Here is a 20,298-nt window from a genome sequence, read left to right on the forward strand (position 1 = left end):
CGACCGCGAGTCTGCCTGCGCCGGGCCGCCTCCCCGCGTCCGCGTCCGCCTGCGGGGCGGGTGCCGTGTCTGTCCGTCCACCCCGGGCCGTGCCCCTGTGCGGGCAGGCGAGGCGCCCATCTCCCAGCGCCCGAGGCAAGGCCGGCCTGGTCCTCGGGGCTGCGGGGCCGTGGCCGCGGCTCGCCGGCGGTGTGACGTGCTCCTCTTGCCCCCAGGCGAGCGCTCTGCTGCGGGGAGGCCCCTCCGCGCGCCCGGCGCAGGGAAACATGTCCCGGCGGAAACAGACCACTCCAAATAAAGTGCACTGTGAGTATTGCGCCGGGTGGGGGTGTGCCGGGCCTGTGGGCGGGGCGAGCGGCGGTCCCGCTGGTGGCCAGGGGTCTGGGAGAGGTGGAGGTCCAGAGCAGCCACGCTCCAGGGCCGGCGCAGGCCCAGGGCAGCAGCACATGCTCCCGCTGGGCGTTGGCGCGGCTCCCGCGTGCGCAGGAGCGGTGGCGTCCCAGGAGACGCGCCGTCCAGCACCGTGGGCCGCAGGGAACATCTGGGAGGTGTCCTGAGCACCTGGCTGGGAGCCAGGGACGCCTGGGTTCGGCTTCCCGCTCTGCCACACTCACCGCAAGCCACGTGAGCTGCCCGTACCTCCGCTTCCCTCTGGCAGGAGGGCAGAGATCGAGCCCTGCCTCGCAGGGGCTGGGCAGGCGGCTCTTCGGTGAGCAGAGATGCGAGGTGTTGGATTCTGTTCTCTTCCAGCTGGGAGAAAAGCCCTCTGTCTCTCAGCAATGTCAAGCCCCAGCGTTTGATGCTGAGACAGTTGGAGTCGCTGCGTGTCAGCGCCGTAGGCAGACACGGAATGAGATATCTGACGCTGGGAGGGAGACAGACAGACCGACCGACCTGGCGGTGAATTGAGCGCTGCACGTTGCTGGTGCCAGTTGCAGCCGAGGGGTGGGGGAGCTGTGCTGGCACAAGCGGGCAGCCCTGCAGCAGGGGTGTGCACACATGGGGCCGACCGGAGCCTGTTATGGCTGTGCTTTTCCTAGGGAAAAGTGGAGGCAGGCGGCATGTCGCAAGGTGGGGCACTGCTGGGGTGTTGTGACTGGTAGGGGTCTAGGACTGAGGGCTCAATGCTAAGCTGTGTGAGCTCTAGCTTTGCTGATGCTGCTGGCTTGCATGCCTCTGTTCCTCTCTGCTGTCTCTATGGGTAAGGCAATAGAAACATACACGGGTGTCTGTGAAAGTCGGCACGTGTCTCGGACACTGTGACGCAGGCTTCAGACTGGGGGGTGGAAGCGCACACAATCCCATCTGGGGAGGGGAGGGAGGGTGAGGAGGGCAAGCAGCTTTCCCCGAGGCAGTGCTAAGGATGCCTCCTGTTCCTGGCCTTCTGACTCTGCTTTCCATCTGAACACTGTAGGTGTGACTAGCCTACAGTGCATTAACTCCTAGGCCTTGCCTCCACTGGAGAGACCGGGTGTGCTGACCATGGTGCAGCTCTCCTGGCATGGCAGTAACACAGCCCGTGTCCATGCACACGCTGTCCCCAACAGCATCTGGGCACCACAGCTGTCGTCTGGATTAGATCTGCTTTGAGCACAGGGTCTCCAGCCTGCTGGCATCCTTCAGTAGGGCCAGTGTAGATGGAGGTGTGATGCAAGAGCTCTGATAACATGAACAGGAGCTCCACATTGCTTAGGCCTGTGTCTGCACTTTGCTGTATGGGGGCCAAGCTGTTCAGGAGCTAGGAACTCCTGCAGTAGCACTGCACACATTAAGGAGTTCAGCTGTGTACTATTTCCACAGCAAACCTCGTCTTCTGTTTCTGAAAACATGACTGATTCTATCACCAGTTTGTCTCGGAGGAGACCATCTGATAAACATGCTGCCAGCTGGCATAAGACTGACATATGGCTCTGGTAGCCACCTGGGGAGAGGTCTGGGACCAGTTGAACCCTTTCACATGCATTACACTAGCCTAAAGCCAGATATCCAAGTACCAGTGTGAGAGAAGCATCGTCCGGAGCAGCAGGCAGCACTACAGGAGCACAAAGGAGTGGAATGGGCTGTACAGAGCCCAGGGCGATACTGGTCTCGGGTACATAGTAGAAACCTTACCTGTCTCAGTATTCAGCAAATGACTGGGGCTCGCCAGCCAAGCATCTGAAGAATGCAGGACTGCTGCGGAGAGCAGCATGAGGGTGGAGAGCACCAGCTCGCAGATGCTGTGAACCAGCAGGACGCAGTCAGGCTTGTTACTGCAGTCTCTTCTCAGGGAAAGATGGTTTGTGAGGAGAAGCTGGGACAGCAGGTACGCGGCCTTTTGTGTGACACCTACCACAACAGTGTGACCTTGCAAGCTGGGGGCTGGGAGGAGTTCTCCAAAGTTCCTCGGAGCACCGCCGTTCAACTGGCAGAGCCGCAAGACGGCAGAAGTGTCTGCCTCTGCACCTGCTGGGCCAGTCCACATTCCCTACTCCGTCAGCCTCTGGATAAGTGACAGCTGCAAGTCCCTCCCCAGCCTACCTGGTTCAGTCCCCCGTTGTCTCCAGGCTCACCCATCTCCCTCCTTAACCCTGCATTTTCAACCATATGGCCTGCTGTGCCCAATTAACACAGACCTACTTTAATTGGCAAGCACTGCCACTGGATGAGCAGCCTTAGTGGCTACACTCAGGTGGCTGGAAAATGGGGGGGAAAAATTCAAACCATCACAGAAACCACAAGACAAATGAGCATGACTGCAAGTCATCACCTTGTGTGCTATGGCCAATGCATCCACATGTGACTGCATCCAGTGCCCCTTTACAGGTCGGCAGCCACTAATTCAAAAAGCGCTTTTAACGTACTTCATTTTGTTTTGCATTTAATGCATGAAATACAATTGTACGTAGAAAAGCAGTGGACAGCTCATGCAAACTCTAATACCAGGACAGGATGGCCACGCGCTGCCTCCTCCATGCTGACTCAGAATATGTGGTACAGGTGTATTCCTCTTACAGATTAAAACCAAATCTATTCAGTTTAGCTGTTACTTTTCCCCAGTTGTCAGGATTTATATAGGAACATCTTCCCCCACAAGTAATCCTCCTAACATCAGTCTTTATGGCTGCCCTAATTACTTCCACCTATGCAGAAGACTACCATTACCTCCCCTACAGACTCCCCTGTTCTTATCCAAACCCACAGCTCTGCTGCAGGAGTCAGTCTTTTCCTTCTTCCCTCACTCAGCTGCTTTTGTCTTTCTTGCTGGGACTCTGCAAAATGATGCGCTCAGGGTGTCTGCAGTAAGTTCCACTTGCCAGCTTCCTAGTCCCATTTGCCTGATGCCGTCATCACATGAACTCTCCATGCACATCTCTTGTTCTTGTAAGTGCAGCGTGTGAATTCTGCTTTGTCTGTCAGCTGCAGCTGGAGGAGAAGGGCCTCATGGCTTCAGAAGCTGAGCAGAAATTGTTACTCTTACCAGACTCCTTGACACTAAAAGCACTACATGGGTATCGCTGTGGTTATTGACTCTTCAATTGTCACTTTCATTTCAGAGACTCTTAAACCACTGTGGACATCCCAGAATAGGCACAAAGGCAGTGGATTGGAACCACAATGGTGGAAAGCCTTGCAAATTTCAGGTCCAGGAAAAGGAAATGCAGAAGCCCTACGTGAAGAGCGACTCCAAACACTTGTCCTACAAGGGAATAAAGTGCTCGTCTTTGAGAGACCTGTCAGGTTCAGCAGGAAGGCAGGGGAACCTTGCTGGCCTTTTTCCCAGAAGCAGCAAGAGCTGTGTCCTGCATTTGCATGGATCAGAAAGATGACAGCTCTGGAAAAGAATTGTTGCCAGCCACATTGATTCTCCACCCGGTTCTGGCTGCTGCACGTCCCTCCTGCACAGTCTCAGAGGTTGCCCCTACTCTCATCTGTCCTGCTCCTTCACGAGATTGTGGAAAGAGGAACCCAAGGGAAGAGGCTTTTTCATGAAGTTTCTTTGCCTCTAGCTGTCTGTAATTCAAGCGTGGCTGCTGGGTTTGGCACTGCGGTTAGTTGTGTTTAATAAAGAAACTTCTGGAGGAGGGTCTGCCATTGCAGCATCATGCATGCTGTCCTCTCCTGACACTGCTCCCTTTCCAAAGGGAAGCAAACGTCACCAAAGCAGGAGAGGTGTAAATGCACAAACAGTGTAACCCTGCCATTGCCAATCACAGAAAAGCAGCAGCTGGTTCCTCCGTTACCAACAGTGTACTCTTCTAAACTCCTTAGAGACCAGGCCAGTGGGGTATGTGGGGAGAAACGTGGCCCCAGGAACACTCAGAGTTGAAACGAAAGATTCCTCCCTCTATTCTCAGCTGCATATGTCTGCTCTGAACGTGTGCAACCCTAACACACTGCTGGCGTGGGCAGAATGCCAAGAGCATGCAGCACCGATGTAGGGAACAGCTGTAAGTTGTACTGCCTCCGCACTTCATTGCTGCCCGGAGGCACTGCCTTGGCTTCACATGTGTAACAGGGCAGTGGGCAAGCGTCGCTGCCTTGCTCTATGACTGCTGCCAGTGCTGTTCACAGGAATCGTGTCCTGTGCTCTGCCCACTCCTGTGAAGTACCAGGCTTTGGAAACCCTGACATCACGCCTTTGTCCGCTCGTTCTGCAGACTTGATAAGGAACCTGCCATGACAGGCCTCTGAGGCCTGCTTCCCCAGGGACCGTAACCCATCACAGGCTTGGGGGAGGGAGGGAAGAGGACAGCACAGACGTGCTTCCCCCAGTAGCTCTAGCACCATGGAATCGGTTGCTGATGCACCCCTGCAGCACACCACAGACCTCCTGGTTCCAGAATGATTCCCCCTGACTGGCAGTCACTCGGTAGCAAGGTACCAGCAGGTGATCAATGTATTTTCCCTGGGGCTCTTCGTGGTCTGTTGAGATCAGCAACAGAGGTGCTGAAATGCTGCAGTACCTGCTGATTGCCCCGGGCCTCGAGTAACTCGGTTTTGCAAGTCTGAGTTATCCTGACACACACAAATGGCTCCATCCTTTCAGTTGCACTGTGCACAGCTGTCTGCTACTGGGGTGTCTGCGCCTGTGTTGCAAGTTACCCTAGGCACTGCTGCTTTCAGTAGCCAGCACCACCAGAACACCCTCCGCCACATCTTCTAAGACAAGGCCTTGTGGCATTTGCTTTTGTCCTCTTGACTCCAAAAGCTCCAGCAGAAACCTTTCTTGATAAAGTGCACATCCTGACCTTCCCTCCTGAGAGAAGCAGGAGGGAGCAATAGTACCCAGAGATGCTGGGAGCTTCCAGGGTTCTAGTCCAGCCTTTTCTTCCATAATGCCCCTGGCATGTCTGAAGGCCTTCTGCAATCTCCCACAAGTCACTGTTCCCTGAAGCCATGCCAGTTGCTCTGGGATATGTGCTAGGAGAGGACCACAAGCGCAGAGGTGGAGCAGAATGGGGACTGAAGCAGTCTGGCTAGCATGGAGCACCAGACCCATGGTGCTTACCCTGCTATATGCCACAGGGCTGGCTCTCCGTGGAGCAGTTTTCTCATTGTATTGGAGCCAGCTGTGCCTCCAAGGTTAAAGCTGAATTTCCCACTTAAAGCAGAGGTTTGACTTTGTCACATATGAACAGTACTTTGTGTCTGTCTCAGTGCTACTGTATTTGCTCTTTGAATAACTATCACATTTCCTAACACTTTATCAGTAAATCTATCAATCAGTTTAATTTATTAAGGATTATTTCACTGATATTCAGAACTCTACAGCAGACCTTTTTTCTGTCCTGAGTGATTTCAGCTCAAACTGCAGATTTTTGGATCTGGAGCAATGGTAATTTTTGCAAGTAAATTTTTACTTCCAAAATGGTCCGTTTCTTCCCCACTATCCTTCTAACAGCAAGTTTGGTTGGTTGGCAGAAGCTGTAAATGTTTCCTTTCAGAGCAACTCAAGTAGTTCCCAGTGCATCTTTGCTCATTGCACTCATTGAGCCTGAACCTATACACACGGCATCCTTGGCAAGGATGCCAACTTCCTTTATTCGCTTTCTCCTCCAAGTCTCCTCTGTCTTATGTCCATGTTGGGTGGCACCAACCTCCTGGAGGGCAGCTTGGCTTCACTCCCATGGAGAACAAAGGAAGGCTTTGATGATCCTTGCTATGGGAAGCCAATGCCTCAGTCCCACTGAGAGCCATGGGACATGGTAACCATTGTGAACAAGGGCACTTCCTCAGGAGCTTCTCAGAAAAAGCTTTTTTATACATCCAGCCTCTGGGGAGGGACCCATTTCTGTTATGATGATAAGGACAAAAAAGCACAACCCAAGATACTTTTAAAAGAGCCGCACCAGATCCACTCAACAGTGGTGGGGGGAGGTGCTGACAAATGGGGCAGGAAGAGCTAGAGCGTGGCCTGCACCAGAGGGGCTCAGGCCTGGAGAAGAAAGGGGCGGCCCTCCCAGCAGAGAGGGAGGATTTAGCAGTGCGTGCAGGGGGTGAGGACAGGGAGGGGAACTGATGCATGCTCTGGCAGTGCACGGCAGCTGTAAGCCCAGCATGACTGGCCAGTGTCATCTGGTTGCTTTGTGGCTGCAGAACCCACAAAGCACCCAGGGCATATGGGCACACCCAGCTCAATGTGCTGAGTTAAACAAGTATCACTTGTTATCTTCAAGTTATCAGAAATAGCCACAAGTGCCTGCATCCTGGGGCCTGCTGTTCTTGAACTGCTTACATGACTAAAATAGCTTTGCCGGTAAAAAGCCCTATGGAGATGCAGTGGATGCGGAGATTGCTGGCAGTCACCTGGGGAATGTATTTCACAGGGAGGTTGTAACTGTCCCCACAGCAGCAGCCCAGAGCTAGACTGTGCTCAGAAAAGGCCCTGTGTGTTCAACTCCAAGTCATCTTTCACACCTGAATAATCCTAACTCTGCCCTGTGGAGATGTCTTGGGGGCAGAAAGGAGAGAGGGGAGGCGTTAGGGACGGTTTGAGAGAACACGTCTGATGTAATATCTTGAAGATCAGGTTGATCTAATCTGGATCCAGAACACTAACCTGCACCCGTACCAGGTGAATGCTGTTGCTGATGGCAGACGTAAAGTGGTTTTAGGGCCCAGCCTATGCATTTCCAGACCTCAGTGTGTCCATATTTCTTTTACTGACTCCAGATTTCAGGCATACACAGGCCTGCCTGTGATGGGAGGTGCTGACATTCTGCAGTTGGTGATAACCACATCCCTGTGATGCTTCTCCCCTAAATGACTGATGACTGCTATCACAGAGCTCAGCTGTTAGCTTAGGGCCACGGTGAGAGCACAGTGCAGGGCCTACCTGAATGTGGGTTGTGGACATGTCTGGGGTTTAGGAGGACTCCTGGAAGCTGAAAGACATCTTCTCCAGTGCAGTGACAGGCAAGCGGAGAATGGTCTGTTTCTGCTGGGAAGGAGCGGGCTGTGTCAGTAAGAGCTTCTCAGGACCAGGGCCTGGGCAGATGCAAGAGCGCAGGTGTCCTGAGCAGGGGTTACAGCAGAGCCCATCCAAGGCTGGTGTAGAGGGGTTGTCTGGTGTGTGCAGTAGAGTTGTGCGCGTGCTTAGCTCCTGGGAAAATGCGCTACTGAGTGTGTTGGATGGCAGCAGCCTGACCCCTCTATTCTTCTGGCTGCCAGGGGAACAGGTCTTCGCAGGGCTGGAGGAACAAGCCCGCCAGGCCATGATGAAAACGGACTTTCCTGGGGCACTTGGGGACCCGCGGCCAGCTATTCACCAGCTGCAAGATCACGACTCCAGCAGTAGTGAGTTCTGCACAGTCTGGGTATGGCATGGGGTGGCTGGAGGGCACAGCAGAGTGGTGCATGCGTGGTGATGACAGTCCACTGCCTCGGGCTGCTGTGGGGCCTTAGCGTAGCTTCTTTCTGTTCCAGGTGACAGCGATGAAGAGGAGACCACGCAGGATGAAGCCTCTTCCCATACCTCCGAGGAGGACAGAGCAGTGGTTAAAGTGAAAAAGGAACTGGAGAACACAGAACAGCCTGTAGCCAGGACCCAGCAAATGGCAGAGAATGAGGCAGGCGACTACCACTCCTGCAGCGCATCCCGGCCCCTCCCTTGGGACAGGGGAGTTTGGTCATCCAGCCAGGTTGGGCTCAGGGTTCTTCCTGGCAGCGTAACTGCTCACACCTCCTCCTCAACCACAGCTGGTAGGAGGTAGGAAGGCAGTGCCAAGACTGGCTGTACAGAGCTGCCATGGAAGGGATGGTTCCTGTTGACACTCCCAGACCCTTTCCAAGGAGCTGACAGGCGTCCCAGCTCCCCTCCCTCTGATCTGCTTCTGCTTCCCAAGTCCTGGGTTTATTTTGCCGCCCCTCCCTAGGCTCTGAGCACCTCCCATGGTCAGCAGTTGACAGAACTAGGCCCCATCACATTCTGGGGAGCTTGTTTTTCTCCCCTGTTGGCTCCACAGCCTCTGTTGTAGGCTTGTTCTTCCTCCTGCTTGTACAGATTGGCAGAGAGCTAGGCAGGGCCTGTTGCCGGACACACCGTGGACTGCATCGCAGTTGGTTCCAGTAGCAGGTGCCCCGGGAGGCCTCGGGGAGGGCCGAGCGGGGAGTCTTCCTGATCTGGCTTCTCCTTGTTCATAGGCAACAGAGAATTTGAATGCAGACCCCATGCTGGGGCTGTCACAGTGCCCGCTTTGCCAGCTGGAGTGTGGCAGCAGGGAGCAGCTCATTGCTCACGTGTACCAGGTACAAAGCTTCTCTGTTGCAGGATCTCTGTGACCCTAAGCCTATTGCAACTCTAACTTCTGTAGAAGGGGCTCCTCCCTTCCCAGTGGCAAAGGGCAGTTGGGAGCCCTCTGAGCTCAGAGCACCAGCACTGCTGACCTCAGCCCCAGATGCAGCTCAGAGGTCAGGGTACCAACACTGCTGGCCCCAGCCCCAGCACAGAACACAACCAACACCAGCCCCAGCCCCAGCTCAGGGCACCAGCTGCTGCTGGCCTCAGCCCCAGAACTTAGCAGTATTCAGGCAGAGCTGCATCCCCCAGCCCTGCAGGTTCTTGTTCCTCCCTCCTACCGATGAGACACCAGTTCTCAGAGCACTCTGCCCTGCCCTGCCCCACACTGGGCACACTACCCACAGCTGCAAGAGTTTGTGGAGCCAGTCATGATGCTGACCCCCAGGCAGAATGAGCAGCATTAGGGCTGGCCTACCAGACGGTCCCCAGCTCTCTGGCTTGGTGAGCACAGCTCTGCACACTTCTGGCAGCTGCCTCTGCTAGGGCAATCGACTTCCTGCCAAGGAGGTGTCGCCCCCCCCCCCTCCGGCGGTGGTGCTTCAGTAGCACCTCCCACTACCCAACCAGGTGCTAAATGGTAGCCTAAAAGACAGTGCTGAATACCATTTCCCACACTTAGGACTCGTGCAGGGCAGTACAAGGAGGCAAGCTCAGGACTAGACAAGGGCTGCCCCAAAGGATGTGTGGGCACCTGCTGCGTGCAAGGCAGGCTCTGGGTCACTGAACGCCTGTGGTTGCTTTGCAGCACACAGCAGCTGTGGTCAGTGCCAAGAGCTACATGTGTCCTGTGTGTGGCAGAGCCCTCAGCTCCCCAGGATCCCTTGGGCGGCACCTGCTGATCCACTCCGAGGACCAGCTGTCCAACTGTGCCGTGTGTGGGGCTCGCTTCACCACCCACGCCACCTTCCACAGGTAGGGGCGCCAGCCCTACCTTGGGCCGCCTCCCACAGCACTTGCAGGTGCAAGTGCATCACGAATTACAACAGCACTGAGCTGGGGAAGGGCTGGCTCTGCTCCCCCAGGGACCCTGCTTCCCACTGTCCCTGCCTATCGGTGGATGCAGATCCCAGGCTGATGGGACTCCATGACCAGTGCTGGTCCAAGAGGCTTCCCTAGCTCAGTGAACACCTGCCTCGCTTCATGAGAACACAGGCCTCACTTCTGTAGGAGAAGCCAGTGCTGCATCCTGTGCTCTAGAGAGCTCTGTCCCCGATGCCAGCACAAGGGAGTCACATTTGGCTTGCGCTGCTCCCAGCCCTTTGTTTGGTCTGTGGGATCTTCCCAGCAGTTCATGGCCCAGCTCCGTTTGCCTCTCTGGTACCACTGGGACTTGCAGGTAGAACCAGGAGGTGTCAGGACAGGGGCAGCTCAAGCTGCAATTCCCTCTTTGTTCCTTCTCTTCCCACCCAGCATTAGCTCAGGGCTGCCATGACCCCTTGCCCAGATGCTCCTAGTTCCTAGCCATGTAGAGGCAGGGAGGCTCCCCGCACAGCCCAGCTACTGTCATCAGCCTGCGCATTGCCCTTTGTGCCTGGCAGGGCTGCTGGCATCTGTGGCAGCGCCGTGACTTTGCTCTTTGTGTTTTGCAGTGAGAAGCTGCCAGAGGTGCTCAGTGCAGATCACCTCCCCACCCCCCGTGCTGAGGGCCCCTCTGGTGCTGAGGGCAAAGACACTGCCTTCCACGGCCCTGTGTACCCTGCAGGCGTCCTCCTTGTGTGCAACAACTGTGCGGCCTACCGCAAGCTGCTGGAGGCGCAGGCCCCAGGCGTGCGCAAGTGGGCACTGCGACGGCAGAACGAGCCCCTGGAGGTGCGGCTGCAGCGCCTGGAGCGGGAGCGCACGGCCAAGAAGAGCCGGCGCGACAATGAGACGCCGGAGGAGCGCGAGGTGCGGCGCATGCGTGATCGCGAGGCCAAGCGGCTGCAGCGCATGCAGGAGACAGACGAACAGCGGGCACGGCGCTTGCAGCGGGACCGCGAGGCCATGCGGCTGAAGCGTGCCAATGAGACCCCTGAGAAGCGGCAGGCGCGGCTCATCCGGGAGCGTGAGGCCAAGCGGCTCAAGCGACGCCTGGAGAAGATGGACATGATGCTGCGGGCCCAGTTTGGCCAGGACTCCTCTGCCATGGCAGCCTTGGCTGCCGAGATGAACTTCTTCCAGCTGCCAGTGGGCAGTGTTGAGCTGGAGAGCCAGCTGCTGGGCAAGATGGCTTTTGAGGAGCAGAGCAACAGCACCTTGCACTGAGGGCAGCCTAGGGGCCGCGCCACTCTGCTGCACAAGCGCCAGCACCTTGCTCTGGGCAGCTCCGTGCCCTCAGGTGGCTCTGCGTGGGGCCTGGCTGTCCCTCCAGGGCCCAGGGACTGGCTCTGCCCTTGCCCAAGGGAGCAGTAGGGCACCAGGTGTCTGCTTGGGCAGCATGGTTGGGCGTGGACTCTGGAGGCAGCCTGCCCTGGGGCCAAGCACAGCCTGTGAACAGAGGGAAAAATAAATTAATTTTATGTACGAGTCCCCTTCACTGCGTGTTGCTTCCCTCTGGTGCTCAGGCCCCATCTGGGCACCAGGTCCTGGCTGCCATGGTTTGCTGACAGGCCATGTCCAGCCTTAGCTCCTTTTGGCTGGGGAGACCCTGCCATGCTACTCCCACCCACCAGCAGGGGAAATGACTCACCTGCCGGGTATCTAACAGGGGGCAATGAAGCCTGGAGAGCTGGGCTCCTCCACTGCTGCCAGTGCCCTGCTGTGTGTGCAGCACTGCAGCAAGTTAGGGGAGACTCTTCCTGTTCAGGGGATGTCAGAGCACAGTGGAACACGCAAACCAAGGAAGGGAGTAGCAGGAGAACCTTGTTCTGTCAGCACAGAACTGAGGGAAGGGCCTTGCAGGCAACACAGGAGCTTCCTGGATGTGCCGAGGCCCTGGAGACATGCTGGCCGGCAAATGGGTGAACAGGAGTGCAGCTGCTGGGTCGGGGAGAGTACCAGCATCCTGCGCTGTTGGATCAGGCATGGGCCCCAATAGCAACTAGCCTCTCACCCTGATCCTGTTGCTGCCCTGCGGTGACCATGAACACCCCAGGCTGCTCGGAGAAGGATGCTGCTCCCCACTCCCTGCCCTGGGGTGCGTCCCCATGTGTTGGCATGGGTGGATGACCAGTTCCGGCCTCAAGAGAAATACACCGGAGAGACATCAAAGAAAAGCAGCTGAGGACAAATAGATTTTCCACGCACACCCTGGTTACTGTGACCCAGAGGAGACCCTACACACGCCGGGACCACTGGAATGGTGCAGAGGAAAGAGGGTTATTTTTTAGGAGATGTTGGACACAAACTCTCTGCACCCTCCCCCTATGGCTAGGCTGGGATTTGAGGGTGCAGTGACAGACGTTATCTAGCGCAGCCTAACAGCCCGCTATAGACAGAGTAACATACCCTTTATCTCAACAGCTTCATGTCTCCTACCCAGTACTGACATGCTATGTGCCCTGCCTACCCCATGAAGGCATTTTTAAAAAAGCACCTTAGTGTGAACTGACTCCTCGAGGAGTGAGCTCAGTAGGCACCCAAGCTCTGGGCCACACCATGAAATCTATCTCAATGCCCTGCCCTGGCTGTGTAAGGCCAAAGTTAAACCAAACAAGTCTCCTGAATTCCTACAATTTTAGCATGAGGCCACTTTGCTCTGAAGCATCCCCAGAAAGTGACAATCCATCCTTCAGGCTGCCGAGCTGGAACGGGCAGAAAGCACAGGAGGAACATTCTTTCAGCGTCCTCAGGCTGACAGCGCGTGGACTAAGGGACTCCCACCACTTCCCTCTGAAAGGATAGGACGATGTTGTGTCCGTTTCCCAGCTGTGAAATAGGTGCAGGTCAGGCCACACATCTCAGGGCCCAGCACCTTGTACTGGCATATGTCCTTTCTCCCCTGGCATTTCATGCTAAATGTCAAATCTGGGATATACTAAGCGTATGGGATACGCAGCCTGACCGCAGGGACTTTCTACACCCATGCCTCCAACTCAGTGCTTGCCCTGCTGGAGGTGTGGGCTCTGTGACCTGCCTTCATTCAGCAGCAGCTGCAGTCTCCTCTTTACTGGGTTTTAGAACCAAACCTCAATTCCTGTACGCACTACTTCAGGATTTTCCTAATGGAGCAACCGCAGTTAAAACAAGCAGGTGAATCAGGTCCCTCCCCCAGAGCCAAGGCAGCTTTGTTTCCAAGAGAGCTTGCGGATTCTGATGCTGCCTGCTCGCCACATTCTTGAGTTTGCAGGTGAAAAGTTGGTGACAAGGTAAATACTCAGGAGAGCTCAGCTCCACAGCACAAGCTGAATCATATAAGTAAAGCAGGCTTGTTCAGACCTGTGTTTTAATACAGCTGAACACAAAAACGTACAAAGAATGTTGGCTGGACTTACAGGAGGCAGGACTTCAGCCTGGAAATCAGTGACTCCAAGGCAGCATGGGGAAGGCAGAGGATGAGCAGCCCAGGCAGACACTCAGAACAGTGCGATGGCAGAAAGGATAAAACGATCCGTAGTCAGAGCCTGTCGCCGCATACAGGGAAAGATCTTGATACCAGAGGGCTCACCAATCTATGGGAAACAGTATTAAAGAGCATCAAATGCTGGGAGCTGAGGCTAGACAAGGTCAAACTAGAAGCAGGCACAAGGTAACAAGGGTGAGGAATGACTTACCAGGCAGTGTGCTGGATTTTTCAGCGAGAGAGAGCTTTCAAACAGATGACCTCTAAACTACATGCACTACTAGTTCAACCACAGCTACTGCTCCCAGAATCCCCATGGCCAGGTAACAAGTTCCTCGGTCTGGTAGGCAGGTAGTCAGATGACCTATCATTATTGTGATGTGCTTTCTGGTTTCACAGCTCAAGGCTTGCAAACATACAAGTTTAACTTTGCCATCAAAGGGTTTATTAGAAGCTGAACTTTCTCTCCAGTTCCGAGCTCCTTTATGCCCGTTTGCGTCGTGCTTGGTGCCTACATACCACAGTAACAAGGCCTTAGAGCAACAAGGAGGTTTTTGGATAGCACGGGACCATCTGGCAGCCTCCCTGCATTTGCAGTAACAAGCACTGTCCTTGGGCGCTCCCAGCTGCTTGCACGGTGCTGCACATGCCATCCTGCCACCTGCTGTCTTACCTTAACCAGAGGTGTCTCTCGCATTGCCAGTGCCTCTCAGATCAGCCTTCCAGGAGCCCCTGCTCCCTCTCTGGTTCAGGGAAGGAAGGGGTTCTGCTTCTGGTGGGGGTCTCCCTTAGCTCCTGCTGCCTCCCAGCTGTCTTGCTCTGGCAGTCCCACTCCCTGCCAATCTCTGGCCATTTCCAAATGCTGATCCGTGTTCTGGCCCACATGGCTGTCTGGACGGTGTGGGTGCCACTGTACGTTAGAGCCAAGGGCATACAGTGATCCCTGCTGCCCACAGCACCTCCAAGGACCCCTTTAGTTCTCATCATGGACAGAGGGGGGGCTCAGGAAGGGGGGGTGGAGCTGGATGTAATGGTCTCCCACTTTTACCAACAGGCCCTTACACTGATACAGGCCTCAGCCTCACAGTTACCTGCACAAGCCCAGGGAGCCACCCCACATGCCCACAGGAGCATGGGTGCCAAGGACACAAGAAATCGCCACCACCAAAGGAAAAGCTATTGGTTTATATATAGAGATATAGATATATACTGTGTTTACATAGCCAACAAGTTAAATGCAATATTCATAAGAGCATTAACAATAAAAATACAATCTGTGTGTAGCCAAGTACAGACTTAAAATGGTAAAACAGGAGAAAGGATCTCACCAAAAGTACAAATATACAGTACAAATTGATTTATTTAAAACAGTTACAAAAAAAAGCACAACAAAATAGAGATTATCCTCAGAAGTATTAATGCTTTGTTAAAGATCAGGTAGGAAGAGACAGGGGCATGGTGGAGGGGAGCACCTGACTAGTTCTAAGGCTTTAGATACAATGCAGTTGGTTACATGTTAATACAGCCATTACATAACTGGGGTTATAGTTGAGGGATCAGTATGTATCTACACAGACCTCCTAGCCATGGGGCAGCCCAACCTACCTCCCTAGTGTGCACTTCCCTGCATCTCCAGCCCGTGAACCTGTTGGTGCGGAGCTGGCCCCGACCGTAAGGTGCTGTGGGAGCGGGGAGCAGCCGGGCCGAGCTGGAGCAGGGTCCCGGGGCTCATGCACCCCCTTCTCCATGCATGCCCCGGCAGCAGAGGGGCCCCACCCTCAGCATACTGGCTGCAGTACGCAGGCCGGGGCCACAGAGCAGGGGGCTGGGAGACATCGCAGCAGCTGCCTCTGCAGGCACAGGCAGCCACGAGATGGCAGCAGCTGCGCGGGGCACCAGGGAAGGCACATGCTGCTGTGACCCTGGGAGCGTCGTGGCCAGGATGCTCCTACTCCAGGCAGGGTGTTACTTCTCTACTGGGGAAAGAACACTCAGTGTGAAAGTGCATTGTACGCGCTCCCTGCCGGGAAGGGTGACAGGCGCCCAGCGGCACCCCCTTCCCAGCCAGGGCTTCCTCTGCATAGTCGGGTAGTGATGAGAGCTCTGCCGCTTGGACCTTGCCCTGTGCTCAGTGACGGGCCCGCACGCCCTAGGAGCAGGCCTGGCCCCAGTGGGGAAAGGACCATGGAATGTCTCGGGAGAAGGGAAGGAGAGCGGCAGACCCCGTTATTGCAGTCTGTGGAGCTTCCACGCCTCCCCATGCGCTGGGCAGAAGAGACCAGCCAGGGGCTGGGCACGAGCTGCCAGCTGCCCCTTCCCTCCGTAGTGTAACAGCAGGAAAAACACTTATTGCTCTGGGAAGCCCAGCATGCCATTGCCATGGACAAGGTGTGGCCAGCCCACTTGACAGCCTCTCCCTTGCTACCTCAGACTCCTGCCCTCTGCACACCACACCTAGCTCCTCTCTCAGAAAGGTGACATGGATGCCTTGCAGCCTGGCCTGAGCCAGGGAGGGGAGATCCCACTGCTTGCCAGGCCTCAGCCTCCTTCCTGCTGGGGGCTCTGGTGCTGATGCCATGCACAAGCTGGCAGCTGGAACCCACCTTCTGACCATGGGCCTTGGCTGGGGGAGCAGAGCAGCAGTGAGAAGGGTCATGTCCACTATGGCTTCCTGCAGCTAGTTCTAAGCAGCGCTTCCCCCAAGGCACGGGCAGGCAGTGGGCCAGGCTGGCAAGGGGCAATTGCACTCACTAGCAGCTGGAAGTGCAGAGGCCACCATCCCCTCTGCCCAGAGCCCTGCCCTGTGAGCTGGTGGCACCAAGCAGAGGAGATGGGGGCCAACACAGTACCATCCAAGATCAAGGCGCTCCCACTGTCAGTGGGGGGGCAGAGGCATTTTGAGCTCAGAGGGGTCACCTCTGTGCACAACCAGTCCCTGTGCTCACACCCTGCGCACAACCACGAGTCTCTGTCCATACCACTACAGCCATGGCTACATTCTCCCCTGCTGAGTCTCCTGCCTCAGGCTGCCAGGAAGCCACAGGCCAACTGCCTACCTGTGACACAGCAGGCCTACAAGCTGCAAGCAGGAGAACAGGAAGGACAATGTTTAGGCACAAGTTGGGCACCTGGACCAAATGGTGCAGTACAGGGCAGGCAGTTACCTCTTTGCTGCTGCTGCCCAGGGGACAGGAAGCTCAGGCAAGGTCACTGAGGCTTTAGACCATGGGATTACAAGGATGGGTGGCCTGACCCGGGAAGCTGCAGAGTCAGCACCCATGCCTGGGCAAGGCCACAGGCATGAAGGCTCGGGAAGTCAGTTATCTCCTGACTTTAGGATCAATATGGCAGGGAATGTGACTGCTTGCCTGGGGAGAGGCAGGTGCTGATACTTTGGAAACAACAGAAGCTGTGTGCAGGAGTGTTCTGGGGTCCTAGGGCTGGAGGCAGGAGAGAGGCATGTGCAAGGGGACATGTTCTGGCCACTGGGTTCCCATGTACTGTAGAAGCACCAGGGCCAGCTCGGTCTGAGGCATATCAGAGGGGGATTTGAGTGAATATTAACAAGCTCCCAGGAACAGCTGCAACCAGTGTTGCAAAACAACATGGGACAGATCAGAGGTTCAGGGGGTGCTGACCGCCTTGCCACGGCAGGGTGGTGCCTCCAGGCAGGAGACAAGCCCAGAGTTCAAAACAGCAGAGTGGCAACAGAACCAGGGTGAGCGCAGCAGGATCCCAGCAAGGGGACACCCACCCCCAGCAGCAGGATGTGGACACAGCTGACAACTGAACACCACACAATGTCTACTCCTCCACAGAAGATGCCTGGGTCTCATCCTTTCTTGACTATCCATGCCATCCGAGGCAGCTCTATGCAAGGCTGCTGGCATGACTCAGCGCTGCCCGTACAGTGTTATCCCTGAACGATGCCTCAGGTTCAGCCCATGTCCACCTTTCCCATGACTGGTCTCCACTCTGCGGGGTGGCTCAGCACTGGGACCCTGGGAAGAAGCCCCAGCACAGCTGGCACAAAGACACCTCTGACATGCCCCAAGGAGTGGCAACGCTACTCTGAATGCTCCTGCATGACTGGTGGCAGCGAATGCCTGGCCTAGACATGACTCTTCCATGTCTGTAACTTTTCTGGGGGCAAGCAGCCACTGGGCAGACTTCCCTCGGCTGCAGTTCTGCGCTCCACAGTGGAAGGACAGGTTCTCACCCTTGCTGCTGCTCCAGCTGCCTAGAAGCCTGCCTGCAGCTGAGCCCTGGAATGGGACGTCTGAGCCAGAGGGATTTTTCCTTGGAAGCAAGCACATGCGAAGGAAAGTTTGAAATGCAGCCTCGCCGGCTCCTTTGCTATAGCACCTGCCACTAGGAAACACAACCATCGGACTCAGATTCGATGGCAAGTAATTACGTCTGGCATTATCACAGGAACCAGCAATACCTCCTGCCCCAGCTCGGCTGCCTGAGGCCCCTACTTGTCCACACCCCACTCCCCCACCTGGCCCTCCCTCTCTGGTTTCTACAACTCTTGCAGGGGTTTTGCTAGCAGAAAGTCCCATGGGATTGAGTGGAAGAGACATGTCAGGGAGAGGCTGTCGGAGAAACACCTGCCCCCGCCCCAAGAGCTCAACATGTGAAGAAGTGTCCTTTTAAAGTGCATGTGTGAAGAGTGGGGAGGCTGGGAGCGGTGCCCCTGGCCCCCGCGGGGACCCAGCTCCCCACCACCATAGAGAGGAACAAACACTTCCGATACTGTATCTGCTACCTTGGGCTGTGGCTTCCTGGGTCCGCCCCTCCCACCCCCAAGTGCTCCGTCCCCGGCCTGCAGGACGCTCAGGCACTCAGGGGCATGAAAGCCCCGAGCTCTGGAATGCTTGTGGCCACACAGCCATGACCACATCCCCCATTCTCCATCCCTAACTCGCCTGTTGCTGCTGCTCCCTGAGGCACTGGAGCCCTCTGGATTCCAGGCGAGGATCTGATCAGTGACTGAACAGGAACCAAACCAGCTCTACAGGGCAGACAGCAGCCTTGCTGGTGAGCCCGTCGCTCAGTCTGTGCAAAATCTCCACCTGACAAAGAAGGGCTCAGCCAGGGGCACGACCCAGGTGAGGGTCTCGCAGCTTTACTTCCCGGCGTTCGAGCGCCCTTCAATGGACAGCTTCACTTCCTGGGGGATGAAGGAGGGACGGAGCAGGGATGGCCGGGGCTCCTCCCCCTGCGTGGTACATCTTTGGAAGCTGGGGGCTGCCCAGCCGTACTGGCCACCCGGCTCAGGCTGGGAAGTCTCCGCACACGCACCGTGGGCAGTGCTGTCCCTTTCTGCCTGGCTCTTCTTCTCACCATGCAGAGGTGCAGGGGGGTGCTCTCTGGACCCCTGCAGCATTCTGTCAGCTCGCTCCCTGGCAGGCACCAGCTGGGTTGCGGGAGGGCAGGTCGCCTGAGAAGCAGAGTTGCCATTCATGTTCTGCAAGCTGATGGAGATGCAGACATCCCCCACTTGCAGCCTGTGGCAGGGCAGGGAGAAGAGCTGGGCAGTCCGTGCTGGGCTGCAGGAGGACCAACCCTGGCCATACACGAAGAAGGGGTGCTCCGGGGGCACGTCGATGCTCACTTTGCTCTGCTGCTCCCCCACTACAAAATGCAGCATGACAAACCCAGGCCATTGGCTCTCCTGGATATCAACCACTGTGCTGGAGTCGATCTTCAGGCCCCCGCTCACTTCTGCACTGCGCACAAAGTCCTGGGTCTGCAGATCTTCCACCCGCTTCAGCTCTCCTGTGGCCAGCTGGATGATGGCTCCTTTCATGAAATGGGAAGGCAGATGAGAGGAGCTGGGGGGCTGCACCGGGCCCAAATCCTTGTCCAACATGTTCCCGCGGGCAAGTGTGTTGGGACTCTGCCGTATCAGGGTCTCTGAGGCGGAAGACCTGATGGATTCAGACCCGACCGGCACTAAAACCGGCTTGCCGTTGGCTATCGCCATTCCTTTGGTTAGCTGTCTGTGTCTGACTGGCTCCTCGGGGGACATTGCATAAGGGCTCCTGGACTGGTTCTTCTCTGCAGCAGCAGCAGCAGCCGCCTCCATGGGATTCCTCCACAAGTCCCCCGACTCCCCCTGCTGATCAGGGATGTTATGGCAAAGGTTTAAAGGGCTCAGGCCATCCTTCTTCTGGGCTGCCAGAATTGGGTAATCCTGAGATGCCAACACCCCAACCACCCTCTGTACCTCCAGATCAGCATCCGGGGTGCTTCTGTGAGCTGGCACAGAGACCTCTGTTCTCAGAGTCTGGTAACCTGAAAGGAACTGTCCATCCAACACGCACTCCATGGCCGCCCCACACAGCTGGGCTTCGGCTTTGCCGCTGGCACAGTCGACAGCCTCGCCAGTCCTCCGCGCCACATGATGTTCCAGATGTCTCTGCCCGCCGTTCGCAGAAGTTGCCTCCGAATTCAGCTGATTCTCTTGTGCGGGAGGATCTGGGCTTCCCGTGGCAGCAGGCATCTCATATGCCGAGAAGCCCGGGGGCAGCCGGGACATGTGGTAATAGACAGGAAGCCTCCCCTGGGCGATGTCCAAAGGCTGGGCCCCAGCATGGTGGTGCTGGACCTGGCCGGAGGGGGAGAGGGCAGAGGCAGGCTTGCTGAAGGCGTGGGCAGGAGAGGTAGTCGGAGGAGAGACGGCAGTTTCCTCGGTCAGCAGAGAGGCGTATGGCACGAAGTGGGGCACGTGCGAGGCACCCAGGCCAGCGGAGGGCGAGAGCAGGGGGCCAGGCAGGAAGCCGGGCGGCACAGCGTAGGGCACGGTGTAGTGCGGGCCCACGAGCTGCAGCGAGGCGGGCGGCAGCTGAGCGTAGTGCAGCGGCGGGTAGGGCACGCCCGTGTGCGGCAGCAGCGATGAGGCCACGCCAAAGGCGGGCGGCAGTGGGCTCATGCTCACCACGGGCGGTGGGAAGGCAGTGGGTGGCACGGCCACCTTGTACAGCAGCCCATAGGGCTCCAGCGCCGGCCCCGCCTCGGCCCCCGGCCC

General features: G+C 56.5%; 3 protein-coding genes across 15 annotated transcripts in view; 1 reads left to right on the forward strand and 2 right to left on the reverse strand.

Annotated features, from left to right (window-relative positions):
- Positions 1 to 286, reverse strand: part of DHX38 (DEAH-box helicase 38) — a 36,895-nt gene extending 36,609 nt beyond the window's left edge. Inside the window, exon 1 of the mRNA XM_019536096.1 lies at positions 30 to 286. Within this exon, the coding sequence (XP_019391641.1) occupies positions 30 to 268 (239 nt within the window). The 5' untranslated portion in view covers positions 269 to 286. The remainder of the gene's footprint in view (positions 1 to 29) is intronic.
- On the forward strand, positions 214 to 11,297 carry ZNF821 (zinc finger protein 821). Of its 13 annotated transcripts, none has more exons than XM_019536104.1 (7): positions 238 to 306; positions 751 to 900; positions 3,537 to 7,779; positions 7,909 to 8,123; positions 8,626 to 8,730; positions 9,528 to 9,694; positions 10,372 to 11,297. In XM_019536104.1, the coding sequence occupies exons 3-7, from the start codon at positions 7,410 to 7,412 to the stop codon at positions 11,024 to 11,026; spliced, it is 1,512 nt and encodes a 503-aa protein (XP_019391649.1). In that variant the 5' UTR covers positions 238 to 306; positions 751 to 900; positions 3,537 to 7,409; the 3' UTR covers positions 11,027 to 11,297. The 13 variants fall into 13 exon arrangements, with proteins under 13 accessions (XP_019391646.1, XP_019391651.1, XP_019391654.1 ...); XM_019536103.1 differs by having other exon boundaries at positions 247 to 306; positions 778 to 900; XM_019536111.1 differs by having other exon boundaries at positions 247 to 306; positions 778 to 900; positions 7,654 to 7,779.
- A 3,130-nt stretch (positions 11,298 to 14,427) lies between these two features.
- ATXN1L (ataxin 1 like) lies at positions 14,428 to 20,292 on the reverse strand (the record flags this gene model as incomplete). Its single annotated transcript, XM_019536113.1, has 1 exon — positions 14,428 to 20,292. A coding segment is annotated over one exon (1,899 nt), but the record flags the coding sequence as incomplete, so codon positions are not given.
- Between the last annotated feature and the right edge of the window lie 6 nt (positions 20,293 to 20,298).

The sequence above is a fragment of the Crocodylus porosus genome, unplaced genomic scaffold (genome assembly GCF_001723895.1).
Source record: "Crocodylus porosus isolate Cpor-Errol unplaced genomic scaffold, CroPor_comp1, whole genome shotgun sequence".
NCBI classification, from domain to species: Eukaryota; Metazoa; Chordata; order Crocodylia; family Crocodylidae; genus Crocodylus; species Crocodylus porosus.

Coding starts and splice junctions, on each gene's coding strand:
- ZNF821 (XM_019536101.1), top strand. CDS start 7,410: ATGGTCTGTTTCTGCTGGGAAGGAGCGGGCTGTGTCAGTAAGAGCTTC. Junction 8,124..8,625: donor GAGTTTGGTCATCCAGCCAG/GTTGGGCTCAGG, acceptor CCTTGTTCATAG/GCAACAGAGAATTTGAATGC. Junction 9,695..10,371: donor ACCCACGCCACCTTCCACAG/GTAGGGGCGCCA, acceptor TGTGTTTTGCAG/TGAGAAGCTGCCAGAGGTGC.